The sequence below is a fragment of the Amphiura filiformis genome, chromosome 15 (assembly GCF_039555335.1).
Source record: "Amphiura filiformis chromosome 15, Afil_fr2py, whole genome shotgun sequence".
Lineage (NCBI taxonomy): Eukaryota > Metazoa > Echinodermata > Ophiuroidea > Amphilepidida > Amphiuridae > Amphiura > Amphiura filiformis.
The window spans coordinates 49280633-49302995 of NC_092642.1; the positions used below are offsets into that span (position 1 = coordinate 49280633).

The 22363-nt window shown below is 34.9% G+C and overlaps 1 protein-coding gene across 7 annotated transcripts in view; it reads right to left on the reverse strand.

Moving 5' to 3' along the window:
- The window catches only part of LOC140171768 (FERM domain-containing protein 3-like), a 107891-nt gene that overhangs the window by 81375 nt on the left and 4153 nt on the right, over nt 1-22363 (reverse strand). For all 7 annotated transcript variants that reach the window (XM_072195092.1, XM_072195090.1, XM_072195095.1 and 4 more), the window contains exon 2: nt 21340-21444. In XM_072195092.1, coding sequence (XP_072051193.1) covers nt 21340-21444 — 105 coding nt within the window. The remainder of the gene's footprint in view (nt 1-21339; nt 21445-22363) is intronic.

The window sequence follows — 22363 nt, forward strand, 5'->3', positions numbered from 1 at the left end:
ATATTATCTTGATTTCTTGCATCCCATAATGGCTTGGTTTGGTAGCCAGGTATCTCACAAATTACTTGCTTTCTACAGTAGATAGTAAAAGCTGACAGTGTTGTAAGCTGATGTAAATTATTGATAAAATATCATCGTGATTTCTTGCATCCCATAATGACTTGGTTTAGTAGCCGAGTATTTGATAAATTACTTGCTTTCTACAGTAGATAGCAAAGCTGACATTGTTGTAAACTGATTTAAATTATTGATAAAATATTATCTTGATTTCTTGCATACCATAATGACTTGGTTTGGTAGCTGGGCATCTCAAATCACTTGCTTTCTACAGTAGATAGCAAAAGCTGACAGTGTTGTAGTAAAATGATGTAAAATATTGACAAAAATATTATCTTGATTTCTTACATCTCATGAATCACTTGCTTTCTACAGTAGATAGCAAAGCTGACAGTGTTATAAACTGATGTAAATTATTGATAAAAATATTATCTTGATTTCTTGCATACCATAATGACTTGGTTTTGTAGCTGGGTATCTCATAAATCTCTTGCTTTCTACAGTAGATAGCAAAGCTGGCACTGTTGTAAACTGGTGTAAATTATTAATTAAAATACTATCTTGATTTCTTGCATACCATAATGACTTGGTTTGGTAGCCGGGTATCTCAAATTACTTGCTTTCTACAGTAGACAGCAAAAGCTGACAGTGTTGTAAACTGATGTAAATTACTGATAAAAATAATTGATTTCAAGCATACTATAATGACTTGCTCTGGTAGCCAGGTATCTTACAAATCACTTGGTTTCTACAGCAAAAGCTGGCAGTGTTGTAAATATGATATATTGTCTTCATTTCTTGCATACCACAATGATTTGGTTTAACAGCCAGTTATTTGACAAAATTACTTGCTTTCTACCAGGCCTGCTGTCTACAGTAGATAGCAAAAGCCAATATTAATTTAAACCTCCACCAAAGTACCAATAATACCATGCTTGTAGGCTTGATATTCATCACAATAGAGTTACATTTAATGTAACGCAACAATGGCTGCTGGAAATGCAACCAGTAAGCTCATAAAACGAAAGTTGATTTATCACATTGATATTTGAAACCTGATCTCACAAAATGCAAACTGTATTCAGGCTGTGATTTATGTGTGAGTATAACACCTAGATAATAAATGTAATGTTTATCTGCCATAATTGAATACAGAAGTTACCCATCTATAACTGATAGCATGTGTTACATGTACACTGCAATCACTATCAATGCTGCAAAATGTCTCATATTGTCTCACTGAGTCTCCGTTTTGCATCTATATGGTCACATTCAGCTCAAAAGCTGCACACAGATATCCTTAAACACTGCACAAGCCACTATTTTCCTGGTGGTTTTATTTTTGCGCTTTTCGCTGTGTGACATAGCCTATAAATTAAATGCCACACAAATGTGCTCAATAAGGAAGCTTAATTACTAAGCTTAATTACGGTACTAAGAAATCTACAACTGTGAAATCACCACCCCGTGAAAATATTAGTAAAGCTCACAACCACAAAAATATCTGTACGTGAAAATAGTGGCTTACACAGTATATGATTAAAATCTGCATGAAGACCGGTAAGTATTAGGTTAACGTCAACATGTCTCTAATTTCATCCACAGGTGATAGAACGCTCACACAGTGACCTCTGTTGGATTGACAAACTGGGTCAAATGAATTAATAATAGCCTTAAAACACCATTCTAATAATTGCTATCTATAGTAGACAGCAACTGTATATGACACTGTTTGAAGGCTATGTTTGAAACCATTGTGGTTCTATTCAATGAACCACTAATTCATGATGTAAGACTACTTTTCCCTCAAGTCTATTTTTATTTCAATTCTGTGTCAGGATTTATAGAACAAGTTTAAGGGCTGGGGTATGAACGTTTGGACAGTATTTATTGTGGGACATTAGAGTACATCAGACATATCGAATTGCATTCTGAATACGGAGAATGTCTTTCTGATATCAAATAATTTTGATTTTTTGAAATTCGCAATTTGATACACATTTTATGGCAAATCATTAAAATTGATATTTTTGATATTTAACAGTACTTGAAGTAAACTTTATAAATCTGATGATTTATACTTAAAGTGTATGTAGGTGGGATGAAAAGCCGACGATCAATTGAAAATTTTGACCTTTCAGATTGAAGATATGGATTTTTTTCCCAAAACACCAAAAAAAATTAGGTCTTTTTGGGAAAAAAATCCATATCTTCAATATGAAAGGTCAAAATTTTCAATTGACCGTCGGCTTTTCCTCCCTGCTACATACACTTTAAGAATATATCATTAGATTTATAGAATTTACTTCGAGGACTGTTATATATCAAAAATTTGAAAACTATCAAATTTTTATAATTTGTCATAAAATTTGTATTATATTGTGATTTTAAAAAATGAAAATTATTTGATATCAGAAAGACATGCTTCGTATTCAGAATGCAATTCGATAGGTCTGAGGTGCTCTCATGTCCCACAAAAAATACTGTCGAAACGCAATAAACGCTCATTTTGGATCCCTTAAAGATTCAGAAAATAAACTATGTGTTAATTAAGGTGGTACTACACCCCCTGATAAATTTTGTGACTAATTTTGTATTTTGTATTTTTCTCAAAAAATAACTATACATTGGTAACAAAGTTATGTATATTATAGGGGCAAGGAATCCAATTACTTCACTGAAATTTCAGTGATTCAAGACAAGCGGTTCATTATATATGTTAAGAAATGAGGTACATTCTAGTGGTACCTCTTTTCTTATCATAAATAACATACCACTTGTCTTGAGTCACTGAAATTTTCAGTGTAGTAATTGGATTCCTTGCCCTTATAATATACATAATTTTTGTTACCAGTGTGTTATTATTTGAGAAAAATGCAAAAATAGCCACCAATTCATCAAGGGGTGTAGCACCACCTTAAAATTATTCCAAAAACTGAAATACATTGTATGTGTGTCCTACTGGAAACCATTTTGTTAGACTTATCATTGGAACATAATTTGCTACCTAAAGCAGATGGCATATGACATAGGATATTAACTATGTCACTGCTGGTAATAAGGGATATGCTGTTGAAAGCTATTGGCATGTCATTGATTATTGTCACCTAGGGCTTGCCAATCAATCATGGAATAAATCAGAAAATAAAATAGTGATATAATATTAATTTCTTGTCTGAAGAATCCTGTTTAGGATAGATCACAGATGTATATCAGCTTGACAACCACTGTCAAGCCTATAGGCTGCTATCTACAGTAGATAGCAGATGTATTATCAGCTTGACAACCACTGTCATGCCTATAGGCTGCTATCTACAGTAGATAGCAGATGTATTATCAGCTTGACAACCACTGTCATGCCTATAAGCTGCTATCTACAGTAGATAGCAGATGTATTATCAGCTTGACAACCACTGTCATGCCTATAAGCTGCTATCTACAGTAGATAACAAAATATAGCATTAAATCAACCAGGTTGCTCACTATTGATGGACTGTAGTCTGTAATACTTATAGTCATTTCCAATAACATTGAATATAAACAAACCAATCACTGGTTATTGAAGGGCTTGGATAGCTATCAAATTTGACCTAATTTTTGTTAGGTGTTTTTTGGGGAAAATGTACATCTTCAATACGAAAGGTCAAAATTATCATATGATGGACGGGTTTTCCTCCCAGCTACATACACTTAAGTACATATCATCAGATTCATAAATTTACTACGAGGACTGCTAAATATTAAAAATATAAGAAATATCAATTTTTTTTAAATTGGCCATAAAATTTGTATTATATCGCGAATTTAAAAAAATTAAAATTATTTGATATGAGAAGGATATTCCTCGTATTCAGAATGCAATTTGGTGTATGATGTGCTCTCAGGCTCCATAAAAAATACAGTGCAAAGGTGGGTGACCGACCCCCTAAGTACATTGATTTTAAAATTATATTTGGTGCACATCATGGCCTTCGCATTTTTTGCATGCACAGATAGTTTTTGCACATGGTATTTATAAGTGAATGGCTATTAACTAAATGATGACCTTTATTGGTTTATATTTAATAAGTAAACTGTATAGAGGTGGTCAAAACATGTTTGAAGAAGGTTATCTTCAGTAGACAGTAACCATAACATGGTAAACATTACAATATTGCCAACAGAATGTAGTCATAATGTCACTGCTATCCACACGTTTAGTAAAATAGGGCTTCATGAAATATAACCCTTTCTCATAAAACCTGGAACAGGTATGCAGACCTAATTTTAAAGATGAGAGCCTCAAAAAGATTCGGAACATAGAGTATTATCACATTTTAAAATTATTATTTGGCTGTGGCACCCATCTTGGCACTTACCAAATATTTCTAACAAAGAGGACAATTTAATTCATAGTACCGGTAACCTCTTGGATTTTGTTGATCCTGATTCAGTGCTGTGTAATATATTTATTTTAATTTATTTATTACACTTTATCACTGGCACAGAATTACAAAGATATAATATCGCACGTAAGTTACATCAAAAATAACACAATAGCATATAAGGAACACAATTGTTTGTCAAAAGTCCAGTCAATGGCTGGAGCGAACAGGTGCATGCACCTCTAAGACCACCCCACCAAATCCAAAAAGAAGGGAAGGGAAAAATAAATTTGAGGTGGAAAAATGCAGGTTAAGTTACATTTGGCTGCAATTTGCTTCAATATACATAGGAGGTGAGGGAAATTGACTGTATTATTATGTAAATTACTGTAAAACTCCTATTACATCTGTAAGTTCAATTGTATTATATAAATAGTAAAAAAAAAATCAAACTTGGTGTCATTTAAAAGTTTATAACTAATCTTTACAGCTTTGTCAAGATATTGAAAAAGACACATTTAGACAGTTTCCTAGTTTAGTAGTAATGAGGTCACAAATACATATTATCACTAAAGCTCCCAGACGGGAAATGAACATATGCGCTTTAGGATATTATTTATACTCAACGGTAGGCATTTCGAACATCATCAATGTAAAACAATTCCTCTGTCACTACCTATAGATGTGCATTTGTATGTTTGGTCACGATGCATTTATCTAGAGCAGCAGATAGTATTGCTGCCAAACAGTTTGCAAATCGGTGCTTGAATATTACAAAGATGATTGAGAAATCAGTAGCCCATGAATATAACTGAGCAAGACTGCTGAACATAATAATTATACTAAATAGGTTGAAAACTCTTGTTTTAGTTATTGAGAATGTGAGAGAAATAGACACATCAGAGCATGTGGGTGCTACGTGACAAGCATCAACACTTAGTGCAACGTGGCATTTTTGACCTAACTACATGTAAATACACAAAGGTTGCATCAGCAGACACACATAGTTCAGTTTTGTTTTTTTACCATAACCACATATTAAATCTCCCACTTAACTCCTGCTAATTTTGTTTTCCTTATTTGAACATATCTTGCACAGATTATTAAAATATATGCATGAAAATGAATGTTATAAATATTTTACGTCTACATAAAAAAATAACTTACGACAATCAAATGATTCCAATAAATTTTTTTGGAAGAATGAAGTTTTAATTTTTACAGCATAAGTTTCAACCTGTGAATCAAGACCAATTATTGGTTCTCAGTCACAGCGAGTGATGAAATTTTAACTCTGCCGTTATGAATGATAATATGGAAGTACACCTTATACATGGTTAGCCAGTCCATGTCAGCTGCCAAATATTGGATCATTTTCAAGTGTACAGTATTTTAGAAATTTTACAGATATGAATGACAGAAATCAGATGAACAAAATGTTACACCATTCATATCACTCGGTTAAGTTAGCGTTTTATCTCATGTAAAAGTTCAAGTGTTATAATGAAAATTGCATTAAAAAAACAAAAAATATGTATATTGTTTTGGACTACCGGGTACTTTTTAATTAGGTACATAAACACTGAGCCTGAATGAAGTGAAGTATGAATATAGTCACCATACCATAAAACATGTCATGACAAGACGGGTCATGCACGATCCTAATTGGTATAAAACGACACTTGTGATTTGCATTTGAACTCAGTCAACCATAAAGTTCATGTACACAATTTTGTGTACAGCAATTATAGTTTCCTCAAATAGTCTGACACCCTATTCATCATAATAGGTCAATCAAATTAGATATTAAAAGGGCATTTCGTGATCCACAGCCTCATACCCCCACTTTTCTCAAAAAAAGTTGAGATTTTTATATCACTGGAAACCTCTGGCTACATAATGTTTATGTACAAAATATTTCTTGCAGATTAATTCGTTTAGCAGAGATATCGTGAAATTTGAATTGTCTATGGAGCAGTGTAATACACATAATCATGCATAACTCGCGAACGCAAAATCGGAATCAACTGAAATTTTGGGAATAGGTTTTTTCATGGATATCTAATGAAAAATGACATAAATAAAGGATGCTAGGATCACAAAATACTCCTTTAATAAATAGGTCGAAAAGTTGCAATAAATTTTTGTGACAGTTGATACATGTTGAGTTCAATTCGTGCCAAGCAAAAATGCAAGATTTTACACTATTTTATACCCAAATCAAGGTGTTTATTAAATGTATGCATATTTAAACAGTACTATGAACTAGGAATAACCTTTTCTTTTTTTCTTTGGGTTGTCAGGGGGCAATCACCCCTGCCCCCTCCCATCTGTGATCAATGTTTACTTAATCCCAAAATATTTTGACATGCATGCGGCAAACTTAAATTGCCAGCCTGCTACGCTTTTGCCTACGTCATTTTTTGCAATTTTGAGAACAAAGTACAAATTATGGTTCAAGCATGCATTTACATATATTTATTCACCAATCTTTGCACAAGAACAAATGATAATAATACAAATTAAAGGGAGTAATCCAAAATAATTAGGGTGATTACGTAACTGATGCATGCTTGAACCACATTTTTTTTGGTTCTCAAAATTACAAAAAAATACTTTATAGGGAAGTAACATATCAGGTTGACGAAATGTGTCCTTGTTTGCATTCTGCCGTGTTATAACATGCTATAAGCGCTAAATATTACAAAAATTCAACGGATAATTCAGTTTACCATTTCACAGTGTCAAGTCATGAACAGGGTAACTATTTGATACCCAATATCAATCAAAATACTTATCCACTGAAATTCAATACAGTAATATTCCTTCTGCATCATAACACATTTATAAATGAGATATTTTTGAGTTAATCAGTTTAAGTGCACTCCATGAATACAAACTATTTCTGCTCTGTTTTCTCTATTTTTAACCTCCGTTTGATCAAAACAAGTATTCTGCTGCAATTCAATTACGTTATTACACTGTTTTTGCTTCAAAACAGATTTATAAATAGATTTTGATTAGCTTATAATATGAAATTTAAGTTCATTGCTTCTGCTTGTTTGAGTGCATAGAATTGTTTTTCTATCTACACCCTTCTTACATTGTAAACTTATAAGCAAGCATTGAGTTACAGCATAAACAGCAGAAGCATTAAAATTTAGCAATGACAAGTATAATACTGTGCTGGTTTTATTGGGACATTTGTGCATCAAGCGTGCAAAACTTTTTCAATTTCGGACTATTTTAGCCCCAAATTAAGGTGAATTTTTGTATTTGATGGGCCAGGGCATATTTTGCAATTTTACCCTATTCTGGAACAAAACAGTGTTTTGGTGGCTATAGGAAGATGCAGAGAGCAATCACCTTAATTTTACTTCTATTAGTATCAGGATTTTTAGGGGGGACATCGATCTCACAGAACAATTTAGGGGGCGTGTCCCACTGCTATTTCAGTGCTTATGATAGACAGAAATAATCTACAGTCTACACTCTTAGAAAAGTACAGCCTCAATTGGTTCTTGAGCAAAATGCATTGTTTTTTCTGTTGTGGCAGAAATGTTCTCCAGTGACAAAATCATAGCAGAGGACCAAAAATGCACCTGCTACAACAGAAAAATATCTGGCTATTATAATCCATATACCTTCCTCCAGCCAGTTTAGTAAAATCAAATTTTGAGATTTTCTCAAAAACTGTTATTTTTTGCAAGAATCTGTTATGCTAGTTGGATTCCTTGAATAATTTCCTTTCTGAAAATGTATACTTTTATATACTTCTCATCATTACATTTAGTGATACAATGAAAAACTATATCTAAATTACTGACTCAGGAAGGTATACAGACTACGTATGTGGCCTCCATTTTGCCAACCAGCCTGCATAAATGCATATTGCATTATGCCCTCATTAATGCTGATTTCCATATAACCATAATACTTCAGTTGCCCGCTTTGTTTGATCAAAACTGACAAAATGAGCGCTGTTAGATCTTGCCGCCAAATCATCTCAAATTATGCAGCTTTACTAAGTGCACCAATGATGGCATCGAGACTACCTTCAATGGGCTATTCCATTTAAAATCCACACTACCCCTGTGGAAGATTTAGCTAAAGTCTTCCACAGAGGGAGTATGAGTTTTGAATATAATAGACAATTTGGTAACTTCCATTTGAAATACTCACTCCAGCTGTGGAAGATATAGGTACAGCCATAATACAGGGGGAGTATGGGTTTCAAAATGAAATACCCTGACCAGTTACATTTGAAAAATATACCCCCCCTGTGGAAGATATTTTCAAAATATTCAACAGGGTGAGTGTGAATTTCAAGTGGAATAGCCCAATAGGGTTGAAAAACAGCTTTTGTGCAAGCACAATGTGCATACGTGGAAATTGCCTTTAACTTAGATCAAAAATATGCAATCTCACTTTTTATCTTCAAAACTGAAAGAAAAATGATATTTAATAAATGTTGCCATCATTTTTTTTTAATGAATGTGTCACTCTCTTGCATCATTTTAGCACTTCAGTATACACAGCATACCCATGCTAATTGTACAGTTTTAAAATTTGATTGAACAAGACAAGATACTCATCACAGATAAAATAACTTTCACGGTCATTGAACCCTATTTCAGAAAAAAATGATTGACTTCAATATCCAATGAAAAACACGTTTTTTACAATTTGATAAAAGAAAGCTTGATAAGATTTTCAACTTTTTTACCAATGAACATGATGAATGCATCACCCTACAATACATGTACATTATACAACCTAAGCATACAATAGGCCCTTATCCATAATAATCACCAATCACAATTACAGCATAGAACTATGTGTATCTTGTATAATTTGACAGCAACTTCCTAAATGTAGAACATTGAACCTTAAAGGGGCACTTTGTCATCCATAGCCTCATCCCCCTCTTTTCTCACAAAAAAAATGAGATTTTTTAAATCATTGGAAACCTCTGGCTGCATATTGTTTGTGTGGAACAAAATTCTTGCAGATTCATTTGTCTAGAAAAAATATCGTCAAATTAGTATTTATGTTCTATCAAGGGATCGGATAGTGACGTTTGCAGAGTATTTTTTATGGGAACTGAGAGCACATCAGACACACCAAATTGCATTCTGAATACGAGGAATGTCCTTCTGATATCAAATAATTTGGATTTTTTGAATTTTGTGATGTAATACAAATTTTATGGCAAATTATTAAAAATTGATATTTTTGACATTTAACAGTCCTTGAACTTTATAAATCTAATGTAGCTGGGAGGAGAAGCCATCCATCATTTGAAAATTTTTACCTTAAATTTGTATTGAAGATACATATTTTCTTCCCAAAAAGACCTAAAAATGTTAAATAGTTGGCTTTTTTTGACGGGCCTTGAACACCTGAATGTACACTACAAATAGCAATTGAAAGTAAACCTCTATTCTATTTACTGACTGTGAAGCACAAAGCACTCACACATTTCAGCCATTCTTTAAACTAGAAGCTGCTCCTCATGCCATAAATTCTACACTGACTATAATACCAACTTGGTCATATACTGCTTGGTACATACGCTATCTTCATGTATTATTTTAAGCAATTTGCCGTCCGAACACTGTAGGACAAGTGTACCTGCTGGTGCATGGTCGTCCGGTTGGCTAGCCGGCAAGGGGAATGATATTATTTCTCTATCTCTAATGGAATTGGGTCTGTGTATTGCATTGATCTTTACTACGAGCACTAGCAGCTGAAGACACAGTGTTGCCTAGATGTGGAATTTTAGAAGCATAATAGAGCTACTCTAACCCTAATGCCACTAGACCTACAACACCATACAGCACAAAGCAACTGCAAGTGCAAGCATCCCATATGATTTGATTGTGCAGTCATCGCGAATTACACACACCCCCACCCCCTCGCGTAGGCAGGAAAATGAGGACCTCATTTTTCACTTGATTTAAAACATACTAACCGAGGACTCACACATCCGTTCTTAATCGCCATACCGTGGACCTCACTCACACACACCAGACCACTTACAATCCAACCGTGGCCCGTCCTATACCACCTATAGGTGGGCCCGTTTTAAATACATTTATACGTGATTTGCGATGTCCTGGATATATTTAAAAGCCCGAGGACGTCCACGGTCACCGGGTGTCCTCATTTGTCATGTGTGTATCCTTGTGTGTGTCCTCGTTTGCCTGGCTACGTAAACGCACAAAATGCTGGCTGGCCAGGTCAACACTCATGGCTTGCTATCCCAGGTCTTGTCAGTAGCACTCATGGGGTCAGTCAGTGGTTTTTCTATTTATCTTTGTTCTTTCTTCCTTTCTTCTTTTCCCTCCCTCCATCAAAAAGCAGAAAAGGCAGTGTTAAATAGACTGGCAACGTTGCATCATATAGTGTTCCAAGAAATATGATACTTGTACAAAGACCTGCTGAAAGGTTAAATTGTATGAGATATGGAAATACATCTTTTAATTAGGGGCTCATTTGATATTGGCTTCACACTGGCCTTCATCGTGTAGGTTCAGCTGGTCTCATTTGTGACACGATCAAGGGAAATGAGTCGGATGTCGCTAATATTGATTTTGAGATATTGGCAAAGAAAGTGTCAAAATTCTTTTGTTTTATATTGTTTTCAGCGATTGATAAATTGATGAAACTTCGCAAAGAAAAGCTGTATCAACATGGGGTTTTCAGTTTCTGAAAGCTCTTAATGTCCTCTATAGAAACATGTGTAAAACTCATTTTAGACCAGGGCCGACATGTGACTCATTCCCCTTGATCATGTCACATTTATTCTACTGCATGTAGCAAAGCAAAACAAACCAGAACTACATGAAGTAGACAATAAGATTGATGTAATGCAAAGTTATTCCCACCCAGGGATAACAATTAGTCAAATTATTTGAAATTTGTTGGACTGTTTCCTTTTATTTCTTTTTCTTTTACCATATAATTAAGAAATAATATAAATAGATAGGAATCTAGAATGATGTGTGTATCTTCTCTACTCCTCTTACAGAGCAATATAAAAAAATTAAGGTTATGTTCACCTCCTGTATATCCTAAACAAAGACAGATATGTCATAATGGGAACCAGCAGCCAATAGCTGCATCTTTTAGCTCGAATTTAAGGCCTCATTCGTTGAAATTGTTCAAGAAATAAAGACACGGCGATCCCAAAACCCAAGGAAGATACCAATTTAAAAGTTGCAATTGGGTATTAGATCACTGTTTCTTTAATTCTCAACCAATTTCAACAAGTAATGTCTTAAATTAGAGCTAAAGAGTACATGTATTGGCTGATTGTTTTAATTTTGACATATTTGTCTTTATTTAGGATATACAGGGGTGAACACAACTGGTACCTTAATTTTTTGGCTTACTGTACTCTATAAATAGACTGTATTCGCATGACATTTTATAGGATTGGCTTTACTTTTGTTCTTTTTTAACTGGACATTATGTAAATCAAATTTGCAAACATTCTATATCATGTCATTAATTTAATTTGTGGTAAGTGAGTACTGTGAATGAAGGCCATCTCAACTTAAAGGAGTATTTTGTATTCCTAGCATCCTCTTGTGACATTTTTCAGAAGATATCAATGAAAAAGCTTATTCCCAAAATTTCAGTTGATTCCGATTTTGCGCTTTGCGAATTATGCATGATTAGGTAATACACTGCTCCATAGGCCACTGTGTTGAATAATTGACTTACATTCTGGTGTACCAGGACGTAATTCAAATTTGGCAATATTTTGGCTAAACGAATTAATCTGCATGAAATGTGTTATAGATAAACATTTATGGTAGCCAGAGGTTTCCAGTGGTATAGAAATCTCACCTTTTTTGAGAAAAGCGGGGGGTGAGGCTGTGGATCATGAAATGCCCCTTTAAGTAGCAACTTACATTGGCAGGCATTAAAAAATAAGAGGACACGATTATCAAAAATCTTAGCTCACACTCAAAAGCATTTAAGACAAAATACAAGTGCCAATGGCCAAACAGAGTAAGTTTTATTGAAATATTGAAAAAGTTATTTCAGGTGTGAGTCAATTTGAAGACTTGGCAATTCACACTGGGATTCTTGCTCTTAATTATTTGTCTCACTCACCCCTGATTATAAAAAAGCTGAAATTGGCAATATCTTTCATTTTAAAAGTTTGCAAAAATCACAAGGCCTTTCAATAACAACAATGAATCAGCTTGCTGAACTTGACATTGATGTATTCATTTAATCTCATGTCAAATTGATAGGAAACTCATCTAGGCACATGTTATGACTCAAAACTTGACACCTGCAATTGTGACTGAACAGTTTGAAGAATGATTCAAACTGCATGCAAAATTCTGTGGTACTTGATTGTTAAAGGGAGTCTCCAGCAATCAAGATTATGCCTTATGTTAGGCTAGGCACCGGAGTTTCGCGCGATTTAAAACGGCAAAATGCGCTGGCCACTTTTCAAAATGCGCAAAAATGCGCCAAAAAATAGGTCAAAATGCGCTAAAATGCGTGATCCCCTGTTTTCAATGCAAAACACGAAAAAAACATCGGTAAAACAATGGCATGTCAATCAATTACTGAACGACTTCGGTTCATTTCCGTTTCTGGAAAAAATAATTTAAAATAAAGATGGCGACCATCACAAATCGTCGATCGAAATGTCGAAAGCAAGGGCAAATTTCCCCACATTATGCTTGGTTTAATGATCGTAATTTGTATTTTGATGTACATAAGTGAAGTTAGAACCAATATTGCGTGAATTTTCTTGTAAATGCTGCCGATTTGGGGCATAAAATCGTAAGTTTTAACTTTAAGCTTATCGATGGGTCAAAATCGTGAACATTCTCGATGGAACCCAAAATGCGCTTTGGACACCCAAATGCACGAAAATGTGCGCTTTTGCGCGAACCGCGCGAAACTCCGGTGCCTACGTTAGGCAAATAATTATCAAGCGCCAAATCATATGGTTTTATTTAAAACAAACTCATATCAACCATAAAAACGAATAAAAATAGACATCTCCCAACACGCGATATTCAAAATTCCCGCCCAAATCGCCTAAGTGCAATGACATAATAGTTATTTGTGCTCAATTGTCGCCAGCCTTCATTGTATTACTGGGACGCCATTGCACTAGACAATTTCAGTGAATTTTGAATACCGTGTGTTGAGAGGCGGATGTTTTTATTTGGTTTTATGGTCACTATGAGTCTGTTTTAAATAAAACCATGTGATTCGTGCTTGATAATTATTTTTCTTACATATAAGGCATTATGTGTGATTGCCGGAGACTTCCTTTAACAATACACTGCTAAAAAATGTAAGGATCCACCAGTTTATCAAGATCTGTGGACATAACATGCTAAATCTGAGGCTATTGACGGACGTGTTGATACTACGCTTCATTCCGTAGAGTATGTGTATTGTTATAGATGGCCATACTACAGGCTGTGTAGTTGTACACACACCAAGTAAATAAGCTAACATAAAACATGTGGAACTTCAAAGCTAGTGCTGCAGACTGGAGGTAGATAAATAGACTATACAGACTTTTTATTTTCTCCCAGAGGCCTCAAAATATATATTTATTTTGGGGGGGGGGGGGGGTCGGAGCTACAGTCGGTCAGGATACCCTAACCAAACCAGATGGCTTCTGGATGCTGCAAACCTGAGGATGAATCTTCCAAGAAGAATCCCACAGCTAGCTGGCTCAGCATCTCATCACTCACGCATCTTTTATCAACCATGACAACCAGTAAATACTTGATAGCAACCACGACAACCGCATCAACCTAAGCGTGACCTGCTACGTACTTGATATTCCAAATACTCATCACCTGATAGTCGGTGCATGCAATAATTACAAACACATGACACTGTCCTGCTCAGTAGTCCTCATTAATAACTCTACCATATGTATGTAATTTATATTATTACCATACTTCAAAAGTCCGGCATACCTTTTCAAGAATTCACAATATTATAAAACTTAAAAGCCATTATTTTTCGCAAAAAGATATTTTTGTGATTCGAAGTTAATGGGACATTTAGCGATTTGTTAATTTCATAGTTGTTTAATCCAGCCCCATACATGTAATGCATTATTGAGCATCAATGACTTCTGTGTGTGATGTACACAATGACTTTCGCAAGTGCGCCTACTATGCGCTGGCACAGATCAGGCCTGTGAAACTACCGTATTTGCACATAGCATAATTTTGTGCTGCAGTAAGTGGTCATTAGCGGTTTTGATTTTTTGAAGGGCATTAATGCAATTTGTGATTTAAATAGTTTTAAATTTCTACTCATTTTAGAGAATAAAATCTACATAATTTATCAGTGAGGAGTTTTAAGTGACAGTTGGTTTAAATAAATTTACATCAGTTATACGTCGGGTACTGTGAAAAATCTCAGCATTTTGCTTTGGACCTCGGAACATCCGTGAGGCTGAGGGTGTATATTCCTTAGTTCCAATTAAAGGCGAAATGTTTAGATTTTTCACACTGCCCATCGAACAACTGTTGCGCAGTTATTAAACTCATCTTGAATTTCTCGGTTGTGACTGACTTCGCTAAAATAAAACCTTCACAAAAAATAATCAAGTATGACATGCCATTAATTTCTAACAATATGACAACTGGCTTTTCTACAGCTCCCAATGATCACACATAGGGTAACTAAACATACCTGTTTATAAAAGTAATCTTTGATCTGGCAACTCTTATTAGAGTTTGAGATAGTTGACAAGATGTGTCCCCAGTTGAACTTATTAATGGTACGACCTTGGAAACTAATTAGGAGCCAATCTGGCGCTGGCTGACTGATATCGTTATATTCTTCATGGTTTGTATTTCTCACCTTACGTTTTGCTTGACTTTTTTGATTGGATGATTCATTTTTAAGATAGATTACTAAATCGTATTATGCCCAGTGAAAATTAAAAAACATGTTTCTCGTCTGGGTTTTCAAAGAAAAAGAGAAGGAGCTGGGCTTCTTATTTTTTATCGAAAGATAAGTGTAAATACCCATATTCGGCCTTGTATTTAGTGTACAATAATGCCTGAAAAAAGGCCTTTTTTATTTTATTGTTCTGGTAGGTAGGCCCACTCTAATGATCACAGAACCTTCCAACCCTCCAGAAGTGTTTCTTGTATTAGCAAGGCTAAGAGAGCATCCTTGCTAATATAAGAAACAAGAAAGATGTCTAGGAAGTTAAAAGTTATAACTGAATGTATCAAAAATAAAAACAAAATTGAAGCAGCCTCAAATTTAAGGAAACGGGAGGGGATGAGAAACATGTTTTATTTTTTATTTGGCCTAATCATACTCATATCGGATTTATATACATTTTATTTCATTTACCAGAGAAAATTTTCATTTTGAATATCGTATGAACTATTTGAGACAATTATGGGTTTCTTTATAATATTTATTTGCAATGTACACTAATGTTGATACGTGACTAAGACTTCAAAATTCTAACATGTCTGTAAAAGCCATAGAGTACTTTGAGGTTGTTATTTTACAGACCGGACTGTATGCATTATTATCTTGAATGTCATATCTGAAATGTCAGACGTGGGCAAAAAATAAACATCCTTGAAATAAGTTGTTCTTAATTGTGTTGTTAGCAATGTTATATATTTTCATTTGTACATTGTGCTTTTGTTTCCCATTCACTTACATCATCTGGGCATGCAGGAAACGATGTTATCATGCTGATGGCAACAAATTTGTTGCTCTTTTTATGAGAGGCAGTTTTAGCTATTGGTGCTGATCTATAGTTGCGTTCATATTGCTGGACTTACGCCCGGCGGAACTTGGTCGGCCTAAGTTGCTAGGAGTAGGGGTAGGCACAGCCAAGAGTAGTGGCAGTGTTAACGATGGTCAGCATAGGTTCCACCTGGCGTAATTCTATCAATTTACTCCTGACAAAAGTCAGGAATAGTGAGCTAGGTTTAATCTCTGCCAGGCATATTTTGCAATGTGAACGCTGCTACGCTTGGCACCCGTGTAAATTTGACTTTTTGATAAGAAATTACATTTTGTGCAGTTGAAAAAGGAAGTGGTAGCCGATGTTTGCACCTACCAGAAGTGAATACTAGGTGGAACTGGTTGGAGTAGGCTTTGTGTGGACATGCAGGGGGCATGCAGTAGGAGTAGGGAAAATATTTGGGGAATTATATATCGTTGTTAGCACAAGTTTACGCCGAGTATAACTCAAAATGTGAACATGACTTCCGTCAATACTGCAACAATTAACAATGTATTTTCATGATGGGGCTAAATGAACTTAATGCTCTCCAATCATGCCATCATTAAGACTAAACCATGTTTGAAACGTTGTTTGTAAAAAGTACAGACCGCACTGCCTATTACCACTTCTACATTATGTACATGTACCTATTTGAAGCTGACACTGGCCTGTGGTGAAAACAAGTTATGCAATGTACACAGCATTACCAATCTTTTAACATGTTTAACATAACCCACGAGTAAAATTGACAAGCAATTTTTCTAACAAATCCCCTCAGTCGCCTACATTGTACTCAATATTGACACACAAATTTTACAAAAAAAGAGGCAGCTCAATCAACTTGATGTCACAATTTCCCCACTTCTTATCTGAAAATTTTAAAATGTCATTTTTTCATCCCCAGGGAGAAAGAAGCCAAGGCTTAGTAAAAGACACTTTCTGATCCATATTGATCTGCAATTCTGCATGAATGTAAACAATTCCATTATGCATTGGGCTATTCCAGAAATTAAAGGCACCCCCTCTCAAAGAAGACATGGGATTCCCAAATTTTTTGCTCTGGGAATCCCCCCCCCCCCAAAAAAGGTCATTATGTTCACAACCGTAAAGAAGACATGGGAATTCCCAAGAAAAAGACACCTTTTTATTTTAGGCTTGGGAATTCCAAAAATTTTTGGCTAAAATTGCCTGTTTTATTTAGGGACACTAGGAATTCCTAATTTTTTTATCATTTTATTGTCAAAATGGGAATTCCCATTTTATTTTGATAAAATTTTGGTCTGGGAATTCCCAAAAATTTATGGTACAAACTTACATGTCTTCTTTAGGGGCGTGCCATTAATTTCTGAATAGCCCATTATAATTTGGTTCACCTCAAGGGTTCATCCCACTAAATCAGATGTGAAGCGGCTTCCACCAAAAGTGCAACCCATTAATCTTTCCAACGTTGCATAAAATTGTGCAAAATCGTTACAATATTAGCAATTTTAGCGTTGAAAATTGTGTTTTACTAGAACTTGTGAATGTAATCTCTACAAATTTGAAACAAAAAATTTGAGGTGTTTACGATTATGAGCGCATGAAGAAATAAGGTGAAAACGGGTTAGCAGTCAGATGTACTGTAAACACTCGAAAATCAAAATTTAAGATAGGAAATGTGGAGTTGATGAGGTAAAATAAAAGTTGAAATTGAAGTAATTTTCAGATAAGTTCTGATTGATAAATGTGACCGTCCAGGTCGAAACGCTCGTAAAGTCGGCCCCTTGGTCAAATTTGTTTTCTTCCGTGTTTAGAAATACCGTATATATCATAAGCTTTACAATGATATATCATTTGTCTTCAAACGATATCCAGAACCAGAGTTGTAACTTGTTAAACTTTGCTCCTTCAGTAAAAGGGTACATTATTTTGGCACTACATTATTTCTTTTTTTCCACATTGCTGGTATTAAATATCAAATGGTCATAATTGGCAGTCACTTCAAATCATCCCCAACTCAATGAGGTTCAGGAATGTCCTCTCATTGTTAATTGTTGGTTAACCCACCACTTGAACAGGATTTAGCCAAAGCAAACAAAGACTTAGGCTATTTACTTATTCTATACATAAGTATAAGCTTATTATCCTCTTCAACAATAGGATTAAAGATTGGTGTTTGACTGGACTAAAATGAGAAACATGTAGGACAAACATTAGGGACATATGAATACAACCTCTATACACATTTTGCACTGTAACTCAAATACAATTTGCCAACTTTACAAGCGGTTTGAGATGGATGGTCACAAATGTGGATTTCAAAATGCAAGGTAACTCCACAAAGGAGACAAAGGAAATATTTCCTTTTGTTTCCTCTTATTTTGGAAACTCTTCAATTGCTCATATATCTAAAAACTGGTTGTTCAATTTCAATGTTATTTTCTGCAAAATGCAGCTTTGTAAACGCTTTTTACTATCCTATAAGAAACTGAAAATTTAATATTTCCGAGTTCCGACTGATTTTGCTTGATCGCATCACATTATCATCACTTCCACAATTTCCCATGTTTACAACCAATCCTGAAATTAATAACTTCCTCTAATTACAATCCCAGGGGCCAATTGACATTGACATGGGGGGTATCATCTGTGAACATGGACTTTCAAAAGGCACCCTACACATGACATAAAAGCATTAATTTGAAAATGCACTCCTAAACAAGTACATGACAAGTATAATTTTTTTTTTTTAAGTATTCCCAAAGCAAAAACATGTATCAATTTTGTGGACTCTAAGTCTAAACCATTATATTTCCGGAAAAATTCGGCGAAAATCAGACATTTTTTCTCAAAATAACATAAAAATACCAAGTCGGAAAAAAAAAAAAAATTGCATTTCACATTTGTTTTCAAACCACTCGTAAACTTTGAGACAAATCTTTTTTTTGGCCTTATACAACTGGAAAATCACTAGAAAACTCGCAAGGTGAGTTTCCATGAATTCCTCAAGTAAACAGTACTACAGCATAGCAAAAAAGACTAGTCCGACTTACAAGAAGGACCTTTTTTTCTCCGGATATACACGATAAAAAGTCCTTACTCGTCAGACTAAGAAAGACAAGCTTGTCCTAAGCTTCCTCTTAAATACAATTTTGGATACATGATGAACTTATTGACTAATTTATTAAAAACAACAATGAAGCACAATGGACTTTCTTTGGGTGGTGCGCACCCCTGAAGTGTCTGGTTCACTTTTTGAGACCTCTGTGAATTGCTCCCATTTGCTGCTTGTTTCTTCACCAAAGTCCGTATTATATTTAGCCATTTTGTGACCAAATGAGCTTAAAGTCTTGTTGAATTATTGACGCTATTATTGACCATGTAGGGAACTTGGTAAGCTTACTACATAAGATGGCATGGAAATATCGGCATTTTTGAAACATCTTGGTTGAATAAAGTGGTGGGGGCGTTTAATTGAGGGAGGGGGCGACTATTTGACGAAATACGGTAGGTTCCCTGATACCACTGGACCAATATTCGGAGGAATTTTTACTTGTTATCGGTGAAAATATCAAGTGATCAGTCGTACATGTATGTCATAGGTGCGACACGACAATACCGACTTTCCAAATGCTCCAAATTACAATGTACCAAAGCATGTGCTCATCTGTATTCACTCTATGCTCTATGCCAAGGCATTGGTTTGGTGTCTACCCACCTGAGACCCAATAATGTCCCACAGACATGACATGAATACAACAGTTTAATTCATTCACTTGTTGCAAATCAGAGGCTGACATGACATTGTAAATTCTCCCAAAATCAACTTTAATTAATGCTGTTATCAACAGATTGCTATCAATGTATATGTGTTCGCTAAATTTAAAAATTTGCTTATCCAGCAAAATTATTTGTGATTTAAAAAGCAATCAAGTGACGACTATTTAATACTATAAATTTATTTTCATAATAGCTCTATGAATATAAATAGATCAGTTTGATCATAACAGGTCATGTTTATTTTTTAGAATTATACAGTGCGCTACAATTTTTTTTTAAATCCTGCACGACTGGTCTTAAGAAGACTTCATATTTCTACAGGAGGGTCAATGCTTAATGTTGATACATATGTATAAAACTTAATGAAATTATTATCTTATTTCTTAGTGAGGTGTCATGTTGAAAAAGTAATGCACCAGTCGTTAAATATGCTGACACATACATAGCTGTATAGCTGGCCTATTTATGGAAATTAAATGGAAATTAGATTTGTTTACATTGGAGAGTGTGATCAGACAGAATGGGCATACAGGCTGTAAAAAAGGATGTAATTCTCTGGACAAAGGATGTAACTTAAATTAAAGTAAGTACACAGTCTACACATACAAGCAAATTTATTCTGCAAATTCTTGTCCGAGTATAGGTAGGCTGGGTGCTTGGGTGGCCCAAAAAGTCCACTTTTTTTACCCCAATTGTGAGCGTAATGAGCGAAAAATAGAGTTTTAATGCGTTTTCAAAATCCCCCCTAGTCCAAAAAGGTCCAAAATTGAGAAAAAAAGGTCCACTTTTTCAAAATCAGCCCCCCCCCCAAATAAATCCTGGTTACGGGACTGCATGTAAAGCAGAATGTATGAACATCACATTACATGATGATGTTCTTGTAATCTCAAGACTAAAAAAAATCATAAAAACCATCCATTTTATCAAAATATATTATGTTTCTAGCATTCTTGTATCAGTTTTTGGTTGAACTGTTTATGATGTCACCATGTTATACATGTATGAGACAATAAGATGCATGACAGCATCTAAAAACAACACCTTTATTCTCAAAATTCAAATAGGGCCTTTTTTAGAAGTAATACTTCCATTGCTGTATGTGAAAATAAAACATCGAGTTGATCAGCTATGCTCAATTTGAATATGATTTTGATTTCTAAGAGGGTAAGAGAAGAGTAGGGCAAGACTTCTCACAGGGGGGAAGCTGTCCCCTCTGCCCCTCCCCCCCCCCTTGGCTACACCACTGCACACCTTTGGCTAAACTGGATCGAGTGCTGTAGATTTTGTTTCCTAGAATTAGACTAAAATGCAGGCTTCTATGTGGCCCCATAGCTGGCATATATTTCCCAGCATGAGTTGCAAATGCACACTACTTGTACTACTTACTCGTTGTTTTTCACCATCAACATATCGCAGACCAAAATAATCCTTCTCCTCTAGACTCTGTGACTCACATGCTTTGTTGAGAAGATAACGACCTTTGGCATCTTTCTGTATTTAAACAATAATAAAATATACATCATGGAATATTAGTATAGAACAATAACTGCAAATTAGTACAAAAAGGGGCGCCAGCTCTTCAATTTGAATTAGGAATAGGTTGCCTGGGTTGCCAATAGGTTGCACAAGGAATTGACTGGGAAAAAAATCATGATTTATTTGATATTGAAATAAGATATTATTATGAATCTGATAAAATCTAAAAGCTAAATTAATCCAGGAGCCCTCCATAAACAAAATTATAACATTGTGAAATTTGAGCAAATAAATTACCGATACAAGCATATATATTTAACAAGTATTACAAGATCAATCTATTGCAATGGCATATTTACGGCTATTTTGTATTAATTTAGCTTGAATTAAAAACACTGTATATGCTTGTAGACAAGGTTTTACGGTAGGTAAATAGAAAAAATCTATATAATGCATATAAATTCTAAGGTAGAATGGTAAAAGATAATGTTGGAAAGAAGGGTCTACCCATCCATGGAAGTACTAGAGAATACTTCCATGTTTGGACATACACAGGCCCGTACGCAGGGGGGAGGGTGCGGCAATAGTATACAAAAATTCCCAAAATATCACAATTTGCGAGTGAGCAAAAAAATCAGGGTTTTTACGTTTTTTTTGTCAAAAAAGGTCCAAATTTTGGGAAGAAAGTCCACTTTTCACAAAATCACCCCCTTTGAAAAAAAGTCCGCTTTTTCAAAATCAGCACCGCCCCCCCCCCAAAAAAAATCCTGTGTACGGGCCTGGACATACAATGTATATAGTGCAAAGATCTGTTTAAAATATACAATGTTAAAAAGTGAGCTGTTGTAAACTGCTTATCCACAAAAATAGCCCGTTAAGTTTTAGAGGCCTGAGCTTTCGATCCTAACAGGATCTTTATCTGCCTTTGATACAG